We start from the raw sequence: 19,287 nt of genomic DNA on the forward strand, positions 1-19,287 counted from the left end.
GGGAGGGGGTCACCCATACGCCCGGCCGGGTGGGCATGTACAGGTTAATGTGACGGTAACAATTATTTAACTTTATCAGCTATAAATTAAGGGAGAACATAAGTCCTACAAGAAATGAAAGTGGTTGTGGCAAGTATTTAAGTTCTTCCCTCTCCACAGGATAGAGGATAACTAGCCCAACGCTGACTGTTGGAGCCCCTATGTCTCCAGAGATCATGATCTCATTCTCACTGCTGAGTGGGCCGGACAAGGATTTAATTGTATGGTAGTGTCGAAAATAGCAGAGCACAGCGCCAAGGTGTCTCTGGCACTCCCCTAGGCTGTGAATGGAGTGGCAGGGATCATACTCTTCCAGATGCTCGACTGATCAATGAGAACAGGATCTTGTGATGAATGGAGGTCCCAGCAGTTGGACCCTGACTGATCAGTGAGAAGAACTTAAATACTTGGAACATCCACTTTCAGCTTCAATTTAGAAGGCAGTGATTGGTCCATGAAATATTGACCATAAACTGCAACATCTTGCGAGCATGGCCCTCATTCCTATTGTTTCTAATGATGTTTTTGCTCTGTCATGCCCTATATTATTTGGAAATGTACACTTTGATTTGTTAAGAGCTGCAGAATATAACACCATAGAAATAAAGATTATTTTTATACTTAATGCAGCCCTCAGAAGCTGGGTATGTAATCAATTAGCCATCAATATGATGTTGTCTCATATTGCTAACTTCTATTAATTGCCCTACTTAAGCATAGACATTGTAGGGGAGGCTGACCTGTTTAGTACTTACCCATTCTAAGAACCTGACCCACTGTGTGGGAGTGGCTCACTGTCAGGCAGGCTTTAGTCATCAGGACAACTCGGCAAGGAAATTCTCTAGCCCCTAAGCGGTTCTCACGTACTATTACTTTCCAAATCTACGTCTATAATGTCTTTACACAGTCCACTGTTCTAATTAGAAAAATACACAGCACACACTGCATGCATGACACAACTAGAATGACACTAGGACTATAAAGAAAAAAAACTAAATAATACTGATGGTTATGTTACAATATAGAATTATTTCCATTAAATCCCTTCCCTGGTTGAACTTGGACATGTGTCTTTTTTACATAGTAAGTACAGTTGAAGAAAAAAAAATGGATAGCACTAAGGTCACAAGCACACAAACGTATACGCCTGCTGTATGCTAGACATATGAACGGCAACTAGTATCTGGCTGCCATAGTGCATGGCCTGATCACATGTGTGGCACATGCTGTCGCTAGAAAATAATTTAAAAAAAAAACATGTTTTCTCTCTACAGAGAGGGGAGGGGTGAGGAGCGCTCCCCTTCTCCCTTCTCATATGCCCCACTAGGGTCCAAGCCTGGGAGTAAAAACGTTTGTGTGCATAAGGCCCAAGAATGCAATCGGACCAAACTCTTATAAACATTGTACAATTTACATTCTGTTCAAGGGCAACTGGCCTAAATAACTAAAATAGAGTACTACATTTTCCATGCATGAAGTGCCTGGCTGCCTATGGCTCCTCCAATGCCTCATATGGAAAGGGGATGTAACAGAGACAATCCCTTTAAGGCCGTGGTCATAACGTGACCCTAACGCACAGGGGGAGGTCCTCGGTCCGAACGTACATGCGATTGATAAGCCGACCGCATGCGTTTCTCTGGAAACGCATGTGTGTTCAGGCCGAGGACCTCCCCCTGTGCGCTAGCGTCGCGTTATGAACGGACGCCTAGCGGTACGTGTGACCGCGGCCTAAAAGAACTCAGGAAAACAATTGAAAATGAAAAGACTAAAGTGGAACATTTTCTTGGGCGAGGTTTATGGGCCGTGCAATTTAAGTGGAAATAGCTAAGTGTGCAATATTCAGGGTAACCAAGCATTAAAACCGCATAGTTCACAGCCGCCCTGTTGAAATGCGACACAGATTGACTTTAAAAATCACACTAGCCCGGTCATTCTGCTATTCATTTACTGCACCGCTGCAATAAAAGGCTTATCTGTCTGAGCTTGAGCGGGGCCCAAGTCCCTGGAACACGTCTCACTCTGCAAATGAATGATAAATAGTCACTTCTAGTCTCAAAATCTATTGTCCGAAAGCAAAGCTGTATAAAGACACCCCTGTATCTAGTATACACTTACCAGGCACAGACATGAGGACAACCTGTGGCTCTACTTATACTATCACGTTCAGACAACCCTTCACTCCACTGCACGTGTTCAGTTTTACAGATGGAGTTTAAGCCATAAACATGTGTGGATGATACTGTGGTAAGAAGATATAATGGAGATTTACTATCCCTCCTTTTTTCACTCCACTTCTGGTTTGGACATCAAAAACTGCATCTGAAAAATCGCAGTGATCGGTGAAAGTCCGACTGGTGAGACCTCCAGCAATAACAGGAACGTGACATCCAGAAATCAGGAGAATGGAGGTTCAGTTCTCACTAATGGTTGGAATAGCAGCTGTCCAGCCTCTCCATGCAATGGTCTGGGAGTGATGGGAATGGCAGAGTGCAGTTATCTCACATACACAGAGAGCTGGAGGACGGATTCCCACATGGCATTTTTGTTGCATTTTAAACACATGAAACACATGCGACTTATTGGAAACGCACATGCTTTTTGGCCAAACCCCCTCCCCAATATGAATATTCAACAAAAATGCCACGTGGGAATCCTCCAAGAGCGCTGTCCTCTGCAATTTCAGAGGGTGCCTTAGAGAGAATGGTACCCTCATGTTCTGTATTGCTTTGGGTCCATGCTAATGATCAATGAGGCGCAGCAGTTAGACCCTCACCAATCGGCTTGTTATCCCCTATCCTGAGGACAACCCTCAAATTAAATACCATATCTAAAAATTTAAAACACTTTAGGGAAAGGGAAAGCGTGGCCACAAAATAAAAGGTTTTTACGTTAAACATATTTGTTAGGGATTTGGTGGCAATGAACTGAACACAAAAAAAAAACAAAACACACGATTCCCTGAAACTGAATATATTTGTATTTACACTCTATATTCTTAAAAGTGATACATAGAATAGATACCATTTGTTTGCAGACATATAGCAAATCAGGGCATTTCATATAACTGTATGTATTTAAAATATAATCAAAGTTAAAAAGACTTTTTGTTGATAAAATATTGTGAAAGAATCAGGTGACAAGACGTTCATACATGACATAGAATAATCTGTGGAATGAAGGCAATATTAACACTTTGGAAATACAGGCTTCAAGTAGAAGAATAAATAGGCTATGTTTTAGGAGCATCTTAACAAGAACTAGAATTATGATTGCCTGAATTTACTAAAAAAAAAAACAAAAACACCTGTATAAATGGTCATTAAAGGGGAAGTTTTACTGTTAATACTTGGAGATCTTGTACACTGCAATCTCATAGGTTGTATGCCCATGGCTGGCGTTCTGATCAATTTGTTCTTTGTGGACTAGAAAATCTGCTCCAGTAAAAGATCGCTTAGGTCCCTTGCTTATAAATGATTTTCTATGTGCTGTCTGACATTGGCCCTTTTTCTTCTAATAGGGATATGCAAACATTTAAGAATTGTCCAGATACTGTTTAGTCGTTAGATGCATATTCAGGACACGGTTGCACATCCCCTTCCCCACACACACTTGCTGCATATTTATTTTAAGACGGGAGTGGATAAGCTGCTGCCAGACACTTCTAACAGATTTATCTTCCACAGCAACAAAGGCTCCTACATGGTGAAATCTACCATTCCTGAGATTCCCCTCCAACATCTACAAACAAGAGGTTTAGTACAAAGGCTCTTCCTGCTCACTCCAGGATATGGCCAGACTTTGACCTATGAACGGTGTATGACCAGCTTTTTAATGTGTCAGGACTCCGGACTGAAAACCAAGTTATAACAGTGAAGATCCCCTTTAAATAAGATGTAACGTACAATGGAAAGTTATGGGCAGGTTCTCACTGGATAACGTGCCCTGGGTACATTCACATGGAAAATAAAGCCCTATTCACATAATTTTTTAAATATTAAAGGCTTTCATATAAGCTTATTATACTTAATAAAATAGTGCAATACCAAGGTGATGTCTGATGTTGGATCAGTCACAGGACACCCAAGGAATAGAGAGGTATGCCCTACCATGAGGCATCAGCGCCAGTATAGTGCATCCAGGTAACTCGCTAGTTAGGCACCTATACACGACACATACATAAATGACCAGTAAAGATGTGTATGTATATATATTTATACACACATACACATCTCTGTTTTACCTCTGCATTCTGCCATTTTTGATAAGATGAAGTGGTGTGCTTGTATCAATTATCCATACCTCCGAGATGGGCGCTGACATGCGATAGGTTCAGTCCACTTAACTGAACAGACAAGACAGATATATGCAGAATCTGGAGGCCTACCTAAAATGTCAAAGAAAGATCACATGATCTGGTGAGTTGTTTAAAGGGCCTCTACCACCAGGATGAAAGATAGTATGCAAATGAGCCCGCGAGGCTCCATTAACACCTACGGAGCCTGGAGCCCCTGAGGCTCAGCATACAGTCCTTCATCCTGGTGGTAGATACCCTTTAAGGGCAGAGAGAATTTGCTCAGACTTCCCAGACGCCCCCCAAGAGGTCTATACATAATGTCACAGTACAGTTAGCACACAATGTCTCAACGCAACCAAGCCGGACAGTTGCCGTTTAAAATATTGGACAAGTGCTATACTTCACCAAAAAGTGGCAGCGGCCGTTCAGCTTTCTATGGAAAGATCCCTACCATCTCCACCCGGCCGTGTGCATGAGCCTTTAACACAAGTTCATGTCCCTACTGCAATGCTCCAGAACGTTTGGCTTCCAACGCTCTGCTTTCCCCGACAGCCGGCGTCCTTGGAGCCATTCTCGGAGAGCTACAGGTTGAGGAGCTCTGCCATAACACACCACACAAAGTCAAAATAATACAAATAAACTAATGTGCTAAAACACAAACATTCAAACTAAACTGTTGAACAAAACATCACTGGGAAAAAAAAAGATAATCTATTTGAAATGGAAACTAAAATGTACCAATTGCCTTCCCATAACACAAGAACTGGCTCCTTACCAGTTAATAAGTTGTACCCTATACATTATCCTGCAGGCCCCTTTGTGCATGCACCCAGTGGGTGTAGGAGACCTTTTTTTTTGTTTTTAAATAAAAGCATTACATGCAAATTTACAGAATTCTAAAATCAAAACGTACCATAAGTGTATTGCTCCCAAAGATGATGCGTAAACCAAAGCCAAAACAGCAGCACCCAACCTCCTTGTAAGAAGTGCATTAGGCCCTAACAAGCCTCCAATTTTTACAAACATAGGCCCAGATCTATTATTCTGGAGCTTGTACAGGTATTTAGGAAGTGTTTGCACCAGTTTGGTGTCGCGGCTGCACAGTGTCCGACAAGACAGAAAAATATGTCCATAATGGGACGTGTTACGCGTGTCGCATGCTGTATGTTAAAGGTGCACCTAAAAAGAGATGGAGCACACTTCCGCAGCAGTGCAGGGAGCGCCAGATAATTGAAGACGCCAGTTTTCATAAATCTGCAGCATCCTGCACATTTGGGAGGCAAACTGCACTTTTGATAAATCTGGGCCAGTGTATGTTAAAATATTCCTTTGTAAAAGCTGGACCATAAAGCTCTATAAAAACAATGAATGGCAAGTCATATCTTATATGACAATGTTCTTCACATACATTACATACCTAAATGAGTGAGCAGTAAACTAAAGGGGTAAACTAATAAATAAGATGCACAATGGCTAAAATGTGTGAAATATAACATAGTGGTCATTAGAAATGAATGTAAAATTAAAATGATACCAAGTAAAGTCCACCTGCCTAAGACAGATGTAATATGGACTCCTAATAGATGTCCATGAAGTATTACTAGAAGTCTGCCAGCGCTTGTGACCCTCACAATTCCTCCATAGAGGAAAGAGAAAACACCATTCCTAGGTGATAAGCATTCGTGTTAATACCCCCAGTGCCACGACTACAAGTGCCCAGGCATTTCATGTGCCACCAAGGGCAATAAAAAGCGAATATCTTAGTCATGAAACCTTAGGTATGTCTACACAGCGCTATCTAACCTCTGTATAGCATTGCCAGCTCCCTTTAAAGGAGATTATAATAAGGTTAAAGAGTCAGTGCCACATTTACCCACAGGTTATATCCGGTACTGCAACTCACTTAAAGACTATTGATAGGCGTGGTGTGGGGGTTATAATAATCTGATTTCTTTCCCTTCAAATCCCCTATAACCTTTTCAGTGCCAACATACAGAGACCCCCTAGATTCCATAGGAAAAGCTAAAGACCTTCTGGACGAGATGCCTGGAAAAACGGGGTCACATCACCTATGAGGTTGACCCTTTGTGAACATTTGCTCTCATTAATGGTGCTCTGTATATAGATGCATGCCAGGAGGCATGGTTATTGCCATCGCTCCCAAAATATACCTGGTATTAAAATGATTTACACATACAGACAACAAGCTTTTTCATTGCTGTGTAAAAAAACCCAAAAAAAACTAAATATTTCTCTAGTTCAAGCTATGTCCTGGATGCCTCTAACATCACAGTATACATGGCATTGGTGATTATTAGCAAAAGAAAGGCACAATTATTAAGCATTTCATACAGTACCTGAATCTAAGGAAAACTGGTTTTGAGGTATAAAACCAAAATACGCTATGCCTGCAAGTAGCTGCAATTAGAATGAAAAATAATAATAACAATCGATGACTGTTAGGCCCAAAAGTTGCCTTTCTACCAGTGCACTTTACAAATGAATAGGAATTATTCAACTTTTGAAGTCTTATATAAAGGCAACAAGTCCGTCTTGAGTTCTTGAAATATTCTTAAAAAAAAATCCTGCACCTAGAAAAAGTTTACCATCAATGCAGCCCAACCCATGTAAACAGATATGGGACAATGAACATGACTGCAAATCCAACTGTGCCATAGGTAAGATATCGGTAGGGGAGTTCCACCTCCATGCGCTGTCTTGCCTTTCTTACATCATCGCAAGGAATGCCAAACACTTTGCAAGCCATAGGAATGGTGATCATCTTCATGACGGCTCGGATCAGAAGTAAAACCACTAATCCAATTAGAACCCGCAGCATGGCTTTTCCAAGAAGAGTCACTGTGAAAGGAGGGATAGTAAAGGGCAAGGTATCCGGGGATGGTTCCTTTAAGAGCCCCAACATGTAACTAACATGTGACCCGCACGCAATCCCAGCTCCGCTGCCAAGAATTTCTGCGGTGTCTCCCCGGGATGTGCTCCATGTGTCTAGTGTGAAGGAGAAGATGCCCAGAGCCAGGTGAAGGCTGATGATGATGAAAGGGGCATACTTATAAGTCAGATTAAAATTGTCAATGATATCAAGAGCAGGATGGAAGACAATCAAAATGAGGATTGCATAAAGGACACCAGCCACGACATCCTGCAAGAAGAGAAGGGGAAAGATTACAAGATGCCACCAATACCAAGCTGTTCTCTAAAGTTTTATCTGTGACCACTTTGTAATAGAAAGCGTTCTACTGTCTCGCACATTTGTATAAGCGCAGCTACAACGGATGAAGACTGTTTTCATCACTGTGTCCAATGTGCGGCTCACACGTGGGGTATAATCCATCTTATTACACTATGTCTACTATAAATGAGAGGTAAAGTCTATTCATGCGTATCCATACAGTCCATGCATGTGCTTGGAAACTCACAACGTCCTTGAGACTCTCTCAAGTATTTAGCATTGTTGGGAGAGTGCGATACTGATGAATTGCTGCACTTCTGTAATGGAAAAGTTGCTGCCACCACCCAATGCAGGACAACGAAAAGGAGATGAAGGAAAAAGGCTTGTTCTTTACACAATGAAAGGTCATTCAATGCTCAGATTTATTTCACGTATCATCTCCTTACAATTTTCAAGATCTCTGCTTGCTGTAAGGCAAAGGGAACCTTCAATGGTTACTACAATTAACTGTTGATGGATATGCCAGCATTAGAAGGGACTGTGTATCTTTTGTAATGGACTCCCATTCTCTGCACATTGTCCAATCTACCCAGACAAATCACAAAGTGATCTGACTGCATTTTACAAGAATAGCTTTTCTCCAAATTTAGTAGCCTGTATCATGTGTTTATTCCGTTGTAAAACTACAACTCCCAGCATGCCCTTGTTATTCTTATTAGGAATTGTATTTTTATTTCATTTTATCCCATAAACCAATTAAATATACAGAACACAAAACAGTTTAATCAGAAAGGGTGTCCAGACAACTTACCAAAATGGAATGCATTCCCATATAAACACGGCTAAGGCACACCAGGGAACACCAGACCATGGCTAGCAGCAGCCCCAAAACAAATGGAAACTGAACAAAAGGAGAAAGAAACAGTTAAAAGTTAAAAATAAGCAAAATGATGAATTTATACAACAAGTACTTACACAATATTGTGACCTTGTGTCGCTTACATAACACAACAACAGCACATGGAGGTGAAAGGCCCTTTGCATATTTCCTATCTACCCAGTCTTATCTAGGTGACTTCATGAACTAGGAGACAAGACTGAAGACATCAGCGGTTCCTGCTGCTTCCTGTGGAGGACTGTCTGATTTATACATTACTGACCTTTGATATCAGCCAGATAATGGAGTCACTGTAAGTGAAAATATAGAGATTCTGTTCTCTTTATTTCTTTCTCATGGCCCAGACCTCAGTGAAAAAGTACCCGACATGTGAAAAGCCCCCCCCCCCCCCCCCAAAAAAAAAGAAAATTAAAAATCAACAGGTCTTTATGCTATTCGCAAATAAAACAGATAGCATACGAATGTCAAAGACACCCATCTGAATGAGCCCCAAGACATTGTCCCCCATCCTGCTATACAGATCAGTGCACCGCTATACTGTGTCACCATATATACCATATATCAGATTTTCTCCCATATTCTGTTTATGATTATGGGGCTACCATCTTTCCTGAGCTCTAGTGAAAACATTTGCTGACAGTCTTTACAGCTGCATCATGGCAATAGACAGCAAGAGTCAGAGAGGTCTATGGAGAGTTTTCTAGGCATGCGCTGTGCACATAGGAGGTGTAAGAAAGCTGAGACTTCATCTACTGTCAGCAATGGATGTAATGATGGGGTTTTCTATGCAGGTGTAATCTTCTATTGTAATCCCCATTTGTCTTGTCTGGAACGTAAATGAAGTGACTGCTGTAAAGAAAACCACTACAACATGTGCCAGTGACTGGAGTGATCATTGCAGAAAATACATCTTTATTAAATATAGATTAGTGCCATGGACATTTTTAAAAACTCAACAAAAACTCATAAAAACGTGTAGGTGGAAATGTAGGTCACCCTCCCTTTAATCTCCAATTGATAAGCTGGACTGATAGCTCCACCTTTACCCTCATTATACAACGAGTTACACAAGTCTCTCCTAAACTTTGCCCTTCACCTTCTCACCATTTCAGGATCTCTACTCACATCCAAGAGACCTCTGTCCTGAGAGTGCATGCCCCCATCCTCTACTCAAGACTCTCATAAAAACAGGGGAGGGGTTGCTTCAAATTCAGAAATGTAATTTTAATTATGAATTGAAATATCTGCACATTTGTGTATGAAGGAGTCAGGAGACACTGGTTATTATACGGCCAATTTCAAGGCGTGAAGACAACTTTGTCACCTTCAGTTTGCTAAACAGATGATTGGATGTCACCAGGTTCATTTACACAACAAGAGAGCGCTGTGACCTCTCTAAAAGCCAACAAGGACAATGAATGCCATTTCAAGCCCCATTGGCTTGAAATGGCATGGGGTGTTCCTTTAAATGGGCCATTATTGCTATGAGAGACGGAGATGGTGTAAATGAAGGAGATGATCAGTCATAAGGCTATAGGGGGAAATGTTTATGCAGTGCACTAAAGGCAGTGGTGGACCACAGCCAAAATACGGGTTGATACCCGAGAGAACTTGCTGGCTCAGAGGCAAAACGGAGCCCACAGACAGTTACATGAGGTTTGGTACTGAAGAGATTAGATGCTATTTATATATTGCTGTAAATAAATTAGAGGTGTATCACATTGTAAAAAGTCGTCTGCAGCGGACGCCCTCATAAATAAATGAGAACTCGGCTGCCAGACCAATTTTATCACAGCAATGTTATAACCCAGGATCTATGACCCAGACTGGGGCCCGGGTGTCCTGGCAGATCATCTTCAAGTATCTCACGCTACAAACCCTCCAATGTATACAAGAGGTTGCACATTTTTTTGGCTAGGACTTTTGTGGAGATGCGTTACCTCTATCAGGTAAACTGAGCAAGTCCAAGTTGCAGGCGGTGCAGAAAATCCAACCAAGTCCGACATTTCGGTAAGATCACAATAGTCGACTGCTGAGACTTGTGGTTACTTCAGGTTTTTACTACAACTGGTGTGCAAATAAACGTAACTACTGTATATACTCGAGTATAAGCCGAGACCCCTAATTTTAACACAAAAAAACCTGGAAAAAACTAAACTATTGACTGGAATATAAGCAGAGGGTGGGAAATGCATTGGTCTAAGCCCTCTCCACCCAGTATATAGCCAGCCAGCCCCCTGTATTTATAGCCAGCCAGCCCCCTGTAGTATATAGCCAACCAGCCCCCTGTATTTATAGCCTGCCATTGTGAATGTGTAATTTATAAATGGAGGTATTTTCCAAAAAAATATTAAACTTTCTAAATCACACTTCCATTTTGTGAACCCCTTAAATGGTTAACAGACATGAAAGTTGTTTTACACATATTGAGGAGCTGTAGTTTCTAGCTTTTAGGTTTTATCATTATTTAGGTCCTTCAAACCTGAGTTGTCCCTCAAAGTCTTGGCGATTTTTACGAAAATGAGAAAAATCCCACCTAAAGTTGTAAGCCTCCTAACATCCTATAAAAATGAAAGGACACATAAAAAACCATGCCATCACAAAGCCGACATTCCCGAAATATTACTTATCAAGCTATTTGGGAGGTCTGACTATCTGCCTATAAAGCAGGACATTTTAAACTCTGAAAATGAAGGATTTTTCAGAATTTTTCCCAAATTTCCATTTTTTTTAAAAATCAAAATGCTAAACATATCACTAAAACTTTTCAACTCTCATGAAGAACAATGTGTCATGAGAAAGCACCTGGATATTTTAAAGTGTTCCAAAAGTTATAACCAATTATCGAGAAACATGTAAGAGTCTGGTCATTAAGCAGAAAACAAGTCAGTTATAAGGGGTTAAAGTCCTCAGTTAAAAATGGACACTTTGCTTCTGATGGATCCATCCAGACATCTGTTTAATTTACAATCTGTTCAATTCAAAAATGGAAACTACAAAATGGAAATCTGAATGCGCAACTGATACATTGGGGCTCATTAACTAAGGCCGGCGCCTCATGTGGCGCTTTGTCTGTGCTTGCAAATGCAGACAAAGTCGCGCCCACCGGGGCGGGCCTCGTCCCGATCGCATCGGCATTTCTATGGAAACGCCTGAATGGTTCCATAGAAACGCTGATGCGATCGGGCCGGGGCCCGCCCCGGTGGGCGCGACTTTGTCTGCGTTTGCAAGCGCAGACAAAGCGCCACGTGTGGCGCCGGCCTTAGGGTTGCGCTGCTCACTTTTGTCTGACTGTTCGCCTTTTTTGGGGATTGCACGGCTTGGACAAGTATTTAACAGGGCTCTGCACTGGGATTTTAGCGCATGCGATCGTTCTTTGGCGCAGCTGCGCAGGCTTTCGTGCCACACAAATTAGGGGGTGTGCTTTTGGAAGATCCTACTGATTCAGACTGAGTGAGGGATTTAACTTTCAAATTGTGTCGCAAATCGAAGCACTTTCATGCACCACTAAAAAGATGATGAACTCTGTCGGACCCGGGCGGGGAAGCGACACATGCAGGATAGCGGGTGCACGATCTCAGTGAATCGCAGCACAGTGCAATATCAATGCACTTTTGGTGAACTCCAGCGGATGGGTAAGTAAATGTGCCCCAATATTGCTACCTTGGGAAAATCCTAAGGTACTATTATTTGTATCCTATATACGACCATGAGTGATCCACACAATTAGACAGGAAACCAATATTAATAAATGAATGAAGTCTACAGGTTGGCAGCGAGCCAAATGCAGACATTCCCTGATACGATCATATGCTTAATACTGGTTGTAGGGGTCCCAGGAGCAGGGCAGGGCTATTCTATAGACAAAAATTCAATCAGTTCACCCATCACCCACTAGATTAGAAGCAACTTACACATGACTGTCATACCACAAGCAGCTGTAAAAGCTGCAGCTTCACACTCCCATATCTCATCTACTTAACCACAGGAACACACAACATCAGCTCCACATACATAACTGTTAAAGGGCACGGCCAATTTTGACCCCCACTTAATGCAAATGTAGATTTAATGTAACTAAAGCAGCAACTAACTTATGTAGCTGTATTAATGTTGTTTAGCCGACAGATGGTGTAATAATCCAGAGCTGCCTTTACAATCAGATGTCAAATTTCCCTGCATTCCATATAAGGGGTTCTCCCAAAATCTGAACTTTTCCATGTCTTGCAGTTGTGACCTTCAAGTAAAGGGTGTACAAGATACTGAATGTATTTACATAGTTGCTTAACTGCAGTAGATTAGATTTATATGTATAGTAGGTAAATGCATTGCACGTCACTATGATATATACGTCACTCCTGATGTATACAGTCTGGTGACTCCCGTCCTTCTACTGCTCACTCAATTTGCATGAAAAAAAACCATAGCGCTGGCAAATACTAGAGTTTCCTATTCTAAACAATCATCAGGAAGTCATTCATGGCCCCAAAAGAACACCCTTTGTGCTCCTACAGCTTATTACACTCCCTGCCAATATCCTGGAGGGCTCCATGTGATCTGCACGCTCCTCTACCACTTTCTGTACTTGAGGAGATGGTAGAAGTTATCTCCTTTCTAGATATTCCTTTTCCAACATATAAGTGAATCCTTCTTGGCAGAGATTTGAACCCTGTGACACGAGAGCAAAGGTCATCGAGGGAGACTTTTTACAGTCATTAAATATAAATGCTGACAATGACGATTACATTTTGCTGAAGTGGAAACGGAAAGGACTTTATCAACGCTACGTACAGGACATGGGACCCAGCGATATCAGGTACTATAAAGCTTACATCATCAAGTCTGAAAGGTCATTCCTGGAGGTTACGACCGCTTTCTGCTAACAAAGCAAGTGATACATTCACCCAAGTTATTGGAAAACCGGAAAATGACAGAAGCAGATACAATTCAGTCTACAAGTGACAGACTGTGAAAGGGGTAAGTCTGCTGTTACTCCTATACAGGCGGTCCCCTACTTAAGAACACCTGACTGCATACGACCCCTAGTTACAAACGGACCTCTGGATGTTGGTAATTTATTGTACTTTAGTCTTAGGCTACAATAATCAGCTGTAACAGTTATCACAGGTGTCTGTAATGAAGCTTTATTGTTAATCCTGGTTCTTAGGACAATCCAACATTTTTAAAATCCAATTGTCACAGAGACCAAAAAATATTTGACAGGGGTTACAATAATAAAGTATATGGTTCCGACTTACATACAAATTCAACTATAGAACAAACCTACAGACCCTATCTTGTATGTAACCCGGGGACCGCCTGTAGTGACAGCAATCACTTACAGATCAGAGGACATCGTTCAACAAATAAGGAATCCCAAAGGTGCATGCACTGGCCTATCCTGGTAACAGATGGGCGTTTGTAATAATTTACCACATTAGATAAGCAATATCAGCCAAGAAGCAAAACTCTGCAAATATTGAACACAGGAAATTCTGATCTGCCAGACCCTCTTACCCCTGCACTAACCCCTTGTATGCAGAACATGTCACATCAGGGAGAACAATTGCTCTATTATCCTTCACATGAAATGCATTCTTGTGGCAACCACCAACAAACATCATCTGTTTTCAATTAAGAGATAAAGAAACTCCACATCTCCTACAAAGGATGAGGCCAGCTTTCCTCCTTCAGCTGCAAGATTTCCTATTAGGGAAACTTTACATTTTTGGGATGGTCTCCCTACAGGACATTAGTAGCCATCAAATGCATCTCCTGGCCGGGTCTGTAAGTCGTGGGACTGCACAAGATGTCCTTGCATCATACATACATGGTCTGTGTCCACTGACTTGTATACAGAGCTACCATAAAATTTGCAAGGACTTTTGGCAAGTCTACTCAACACTCCTCGATTCTCTTTTTCAGCACCAACGACACTTTCCAATTGGTTTACATCGGTAGTGACATCCTGTACATGCCAGGTGATAGCAGCAGACAATCGCTTGCACCAACATGGCATCTGCCAGGAGATCTAAACAAATGCAGTAAACCGAGGAAGATGGAGGAAAGAGTAACTTTTATTTATCCCCTTAGTGACCAAGCTCATTTTGGTTGATAAAAAGGTGAAATTGCCAAAAATGTAAAAAAAAATAAAAAATAGCGGTTTTCAAGAATCAAGAAGCGATCGGCTCGAGCCCTGCCTCCTGTGCGCCAACGTCGCATTATGAACGCAACACTAGTGGAACGTGTGAACGCGCCCTCAGGGTTACACGTTAAAGTTTTTGGACCATTTTAAAGCATGGGTTTTCAGTCCGTTTAAAAATGCATGTGTTTTCTATTTTTACTATGCGTTTGGCTGGTTTTAATCTGTTTCACAGCTGCCTAAACTTCTAGCAATGAAGTCAAACAAAAACCCATGAAACACATATGAGCTTTGCAATACTAAAAACACAAGTTTATTGGGATTATGTTAAAATAGAACATACAAACATATAGAGTGGATCAATGGCAAACCATATAGGTGCCGGGCAGCATACAAAGAGAGGCTTACAATGCATACAGATGCCAAGTAAAGTGCTTAGTGCACAGCCAAAAGTGCGCTGATGCATGAACAGTTACAATACAAACGATGCGTGAATAAATATATAGAGCGCACAAGAAATATAAGATGAGGAAGAGTAACTAAAATATGTATACCTGATGGTCAAGTATAATAAGGCCCATGCGAGGAGACGCTGCCCGGCACCACCCCGACACATGTTTTGTCCGACGGGACTCTGATGTAATGAAACATTACTTTGTTTCATTGGTTTTTGTTTGACTTCTTTGAGCTAGATTTACAGTATATTTGTGCCCTGCTCTAAGTATTGTACACGTGCGTTTTTAAACGGACTGAAAACGCATGCTTTAAAACGGTCCAAAAATGTGACGTGTGGCATCACTCCAAGGCCTCTTAGTGACTGACATAAATGGGTAGTCACTAAGGGGTTAAAGCCAATACATTAAGAAAAAAAAAAAAAGAAAAGATTTGTACAACATTAAAGGGGTTGTCTGGGATTAATATTTTATTTTCAATATGGTCCCCAGGCAGTATGAATAAAAAAAATATAACATCACCGTGTGAATGAGATTCCATAGATTCCCATTTACTACACTGTGACACTGAAAGGCCACTGAAGCATCTTCGTTACACTGAAGCCCGGCAGATCCTAGGAATTACTAGGGTGGATTCCCTTCATTGCTGCGGGATTGGAGACGGGGCATGGCTGTGTGCTCTATTATGTCAGTGTGAATGAGGCCTTAGACTCAGGGTACAAGACTGCTTGTGATGTGCAGCAGGCTCCGTACAATGTAACTCTTCTTGAGCTGCCCTCCAGCAGAATGTAAATGTCACAGGACTGTTGTATCCTTGTTTGTGGAGTGAATGGAGGCCGTGACATGCAAAGGGACACAATGACAGCAGCAAAGAAACATAGACCTCAACACGTGCCCAGACTTCTAGCCAAGTGGCTAGTGTCCAGGAACTATAAGCCTTACACAAAATGATATCATTTATATGTTACACAACTTCAAAGTATGTTCAACTTTAATTCTCCACAGCTATAAACATTACTGCTTGCCTTCACTAAAAGGAGAGCATTTGTGCAACCAAACATCCATACACGTCTAATAGTTTCACAGCTGAGGGTTTGCTACTATCTCTATCACTATGTGAGCTGAAGAGTATGGCTTCTGGTCTTTTTAGGACCGTTTTATGGCACTATTATCCAGGTTTTGACCATAAAGATTTTTTTTCAATCATATATCGAGCATATTTAATTTTTTTTTTACAAACTACAATGCCCTATAAATTTAGAGATTTTTGTTTCCTTTATGCTTCCCTATAGATAAAACCAAAAAAAAAAAAAAAAAAGATATAGTAGCAACGTATCGGGTCAGCAGAGCGTGTAACATACTGAGCACACAGATGACTGTCTAGACCAGCTACAACTATCAGCTTTGAAAAACATTCAGGACAAATAAGTAGCGGTACAAAGTCTGGATGGAGGTCTGCATTGGATGCAGACGATTCTTCCAGACCAAGTTAACCTGGGAGAACACAGTTATTAAAGCAATGGCAGAACAGGGAGCACCAGGGTCCTTGTTCTGCCATTCAGAGTGGAGCTGTAGGATATGCCAAATCTGCCCCCTCCAGCCAACCACACAGCCTCAGAGACGTGCGGGCATACCGCCGTGTGCTGGAGAGGAGGAAGAGGTGACCACTCCATAGAGAATAGCGGCGCACGGCCGCACACACGCCGAAAGATAGAGCATGCTCTATCTTTTTGCGGTGTGCGGCCCGGATCGGTGCCACACATGTGTGGCACCATATCTGCGCCACACATGTGTGGCACCATATCTGCGCCGCGCCGCTATTGCCGTCTATGGGGACGTACATGCGGCCGCATGTACGTCCCCGCAGACGGCCATGTGAATGTGCCCTTAGTCAGAGATATAGAACACATTTGACTCCGATCAGGTAAATGAACCAAAAGCTTTCCTGGTAAAGGACATCCACCACCAGGATCAAGGATTGTAAACCAAGCACACTCACATGTTAGTGTGTGCCCCCTATGGCCGGGATCTGCACTTATTTGTCCTTGTTTTTACCCCAAAAAAACTTTAAAAATTATGCAAATGAGTCTGGGGGTGCTGGGTTGCTGTTAATAAAGCCCAGAGCCCTTCAGGCTTGCATGATTTTTAAGCCTTTTTTGGACTTGGTTTACAATCTTTCATCATGGTGGCAGATTTCCTTTAACAGGAAAGCTCCTGGTTCATTCACCTGATCGGAGTCAAATGTGTTCTATATAAACTAAACACTCTGACCAAGTCTTTGAGGCTGTGTGGTCGGCTGGAGGGGGCAGATTTGGTATGTCTGGGGACCACCATATCGTACAGCTCCACTCTGAATGGCAGAACAAGGAGCCGGGTGCTTCCTGCTCTGCCATTGCTTTAATAACCGAGTTGGATTTGGGTCAGCACCTGACTTCTGGAAGAATGAGAGGAGAAGTATACGGATGGGTTTTGTTATAGTGGATCCACTACTACAGAGCAGCAGGAGAGGTAGGGGGACAGGAGTAGAGGACACTGTAGATATTTCCCAATGGTGATGGATGTTGCAATAGACCTATAGATGGAGGAATCCTTCCGTATACATCTCTCCAGCAAAAACTAGTGTGAACAGACCCTAACTCAACAGGATCTAGATGCCATAACAAAGCAGTCTTTAGACATGAAACTCCCCAGAGGTGATCCAGTCACATGTATCCGGACCCCTTAGTATAATATGACACCAGTCTGTGACATTATACACTGAGGTGACAGACCTCCTTACTGACAGCAAGCAGTGTCCTTACCTGCCATCGGCCCCAGGTGAGCAGCAGCAGGGCCAGGGGGATGGCGGTGCCGGACATGGCATGGGTGGAGGGCATGCCGTACTCCGAGTTGTAGAAGACCTCCAGCTTGAGCACGGGCGGGGATGGCGGCCGGGGCCAGCGGATCAGGTCCTTGGTGCACTGGCCCAGATACATGACCCACACCCAGATGACGATCACCCGCCGCCCGACGTGTGCGTCCACGTTCCATATCCAGAACGGGAAGAAGGAGATGTAGAAGAGCTCGTTGCCCAGCTCGGTGCCCAGTGTGAACAGGTAGTAGAGCAGGCGGTTGCGGATGATGAAGTGCTGCCCCTCCTCCCCGGTCAGGGAGTTCCTCCGCAGCGGCTGCATCTTCTTCTTCTTGTCCCCCGGGCAGCCGGCGGCGCCGTTCTCCTGCAGCCCGTTCTGGTGCCGGCTCACCCGGAGCCTGGGCCCGTCCCCGGCGGCCTCCTGCGTGTCCCTCTCCTCATGTGTGGCCGAGCTCTGCACTCCACACGCCTGCTGGAAGCGGGCCACCTTCTCCGGATCCTGCAGGCACTCCGTGAGCCGCTGCAGCTGGGTACACGCCGCTCCCATGGCGCCCCACATCCCCGCTACTAGCGACACACGTATCCCCGGGTCAATCACTGCCGCGGTAGCGGCCACCTCCTGTCACTCTGAGGGACAGACACGCCCACCGTGCTCAGAGCTCCGCCCACCATCACACGACAAGTCCTGACTGTAGCTGTGGCCTGGAGGCGGCGAGGAAGGTCATGTGACCACTAGTGGCTGAGGCGGGAAATGTGCCTGCGCTGTCTATTACCTCAGGGCTCGGACTTTACCTCAACTGAGGTCGTCGTGTTATTAAATAAACTATGTCACCTCTGTCCTCATAAACCTGGTCATCACTTCACCCAATATAACACTATCACTAACTGCGGCACATGCATCATGGTTTCTTTTGCTTTTTTTAAAAAAATGGCTGAAGGCTGAATACTTTAGCAGTGCTGGGTATCTTTAGAAGTTTGCTGTTGTGATGAATTTCTTTTTTTTTCCTTTGTCTGCGATTTGCGGGGATTATTTTATTGTAACTTTTTAGACACATGTATGGAAGTAAGTATTGGTCAGTTGCAGGGCCAGATTATGGGTGGTGGGGGCCCCTGGGCGCAAACTGGTGGGGGACCTTCAAACAATGTTTTTGGAGGTGTATAGCCTGCCAGCCCCCCTGTATTATATAGCCTGCCAGCCCCCTGTAGTATGTAGCCTGCCAGCCCCCTGTAGTATGCATCCACCAGCCCCCTGTAGACTTTAGCCGCCAGTGCCCTGTAGAAAATGGCGATCTCCCCCAGCAAAGGCAGCTCACTGACACAGCTGACATCCTAGACCCATATGTGCGTTGCGGGCAGCCATGGGACGCTGGGTATTGCACACAGAGACTGTCGGAAACTGGTGGGGGCCCCTTAAAAAGTGA

The 19,287-nt window shown here is 43.2% G+C and overlaps 1 protein-coding gene and 1 long non-coding RNA gene across 2 annotated transcripts in view; one reads left to right on the forward strand and one right to left on the reverse strand.

Moving 5' to 3' along the window:
- LOC140069768 (uncharacterized) overlaps window positions 1-3,792 on the forward strand; it is a 23,114-nt gene extending 19,322 nt beyond the window's left edge. Inside the window, exon 4 of the long non-coding RNA XR_011848851.1 lies at window positions 3,723-3,792. This is a non-coding gene — a long non-coding RNA (uncharacterized lncRNA). The remainder of the gene's footprint in view (window positions 1-3,722) is intronic.
- SGPP1 (sphingosine-1-phosphate phosphatase 1) lies at window positions 2,999-18,602 on the reverse strand. Its single transcript, XM_072115848.1, has 3 exons — window positions 17,817-18,602; window positions 8,335-8,424; window positions 2,999-7,493 (listed from the first exon to the last, which is right to left on the reverse strand). The coding sequence occupies exons 1-3, from the start codon at window positions 18,423-18,425 to the stop codon at window positions 6,942-6,944; spliced, it is 1,251 nt and encodes a 416-aa protein (XP_071971949.1). The 5' UTR covers window positions 18,426-18,602; the 3' UTR covers window positions 2,999-6,941.
- Window positions 18,603-19,287: the final 685 nt, after the last annotated feature.

The sequence above is a fragment of the Engystomops pustulosus genome, chromosome 7 (genome assembly GCF_040894005.1).
Source record: "Engystomops pustulosus chromosome 7, aEngPut4.maternal, whole genome shotgun sequence".
In the NCBI taxonomy this organism is placed as follows: domain Eukaryota; kingdom Metazoa; phylum Chordata; class Amphibia; order Anura; family Leptodactylidae; genus Engystomops; species Engystomops pustulosus.

Bases quoted from the DNA above. Each gene is read 5' to 3' on its own strand.
- SGPP1 (XM_072115848.1), bottom strand. From the start codon at position 18,425: ATGTGGGGCGCCATGGGAGCGGCGTGTACCCAGCTGCAGCGGCTCACG. The intron at 8,425-17,816 runs GTAAGGACACTG...CCTTTTGTTCAG, and splicing joins TCACCTGGGGCCGATGGCAG to TTTCCATTTGTTTTGGGGCT. The intron at 7,494-8,334 runs GTAAGTTGTCTG...CTCTTCTTGCAG, and splicing joins TGGGAATGCATTCCATTTTG to GATGTCGTGGCTGGTGTCCT.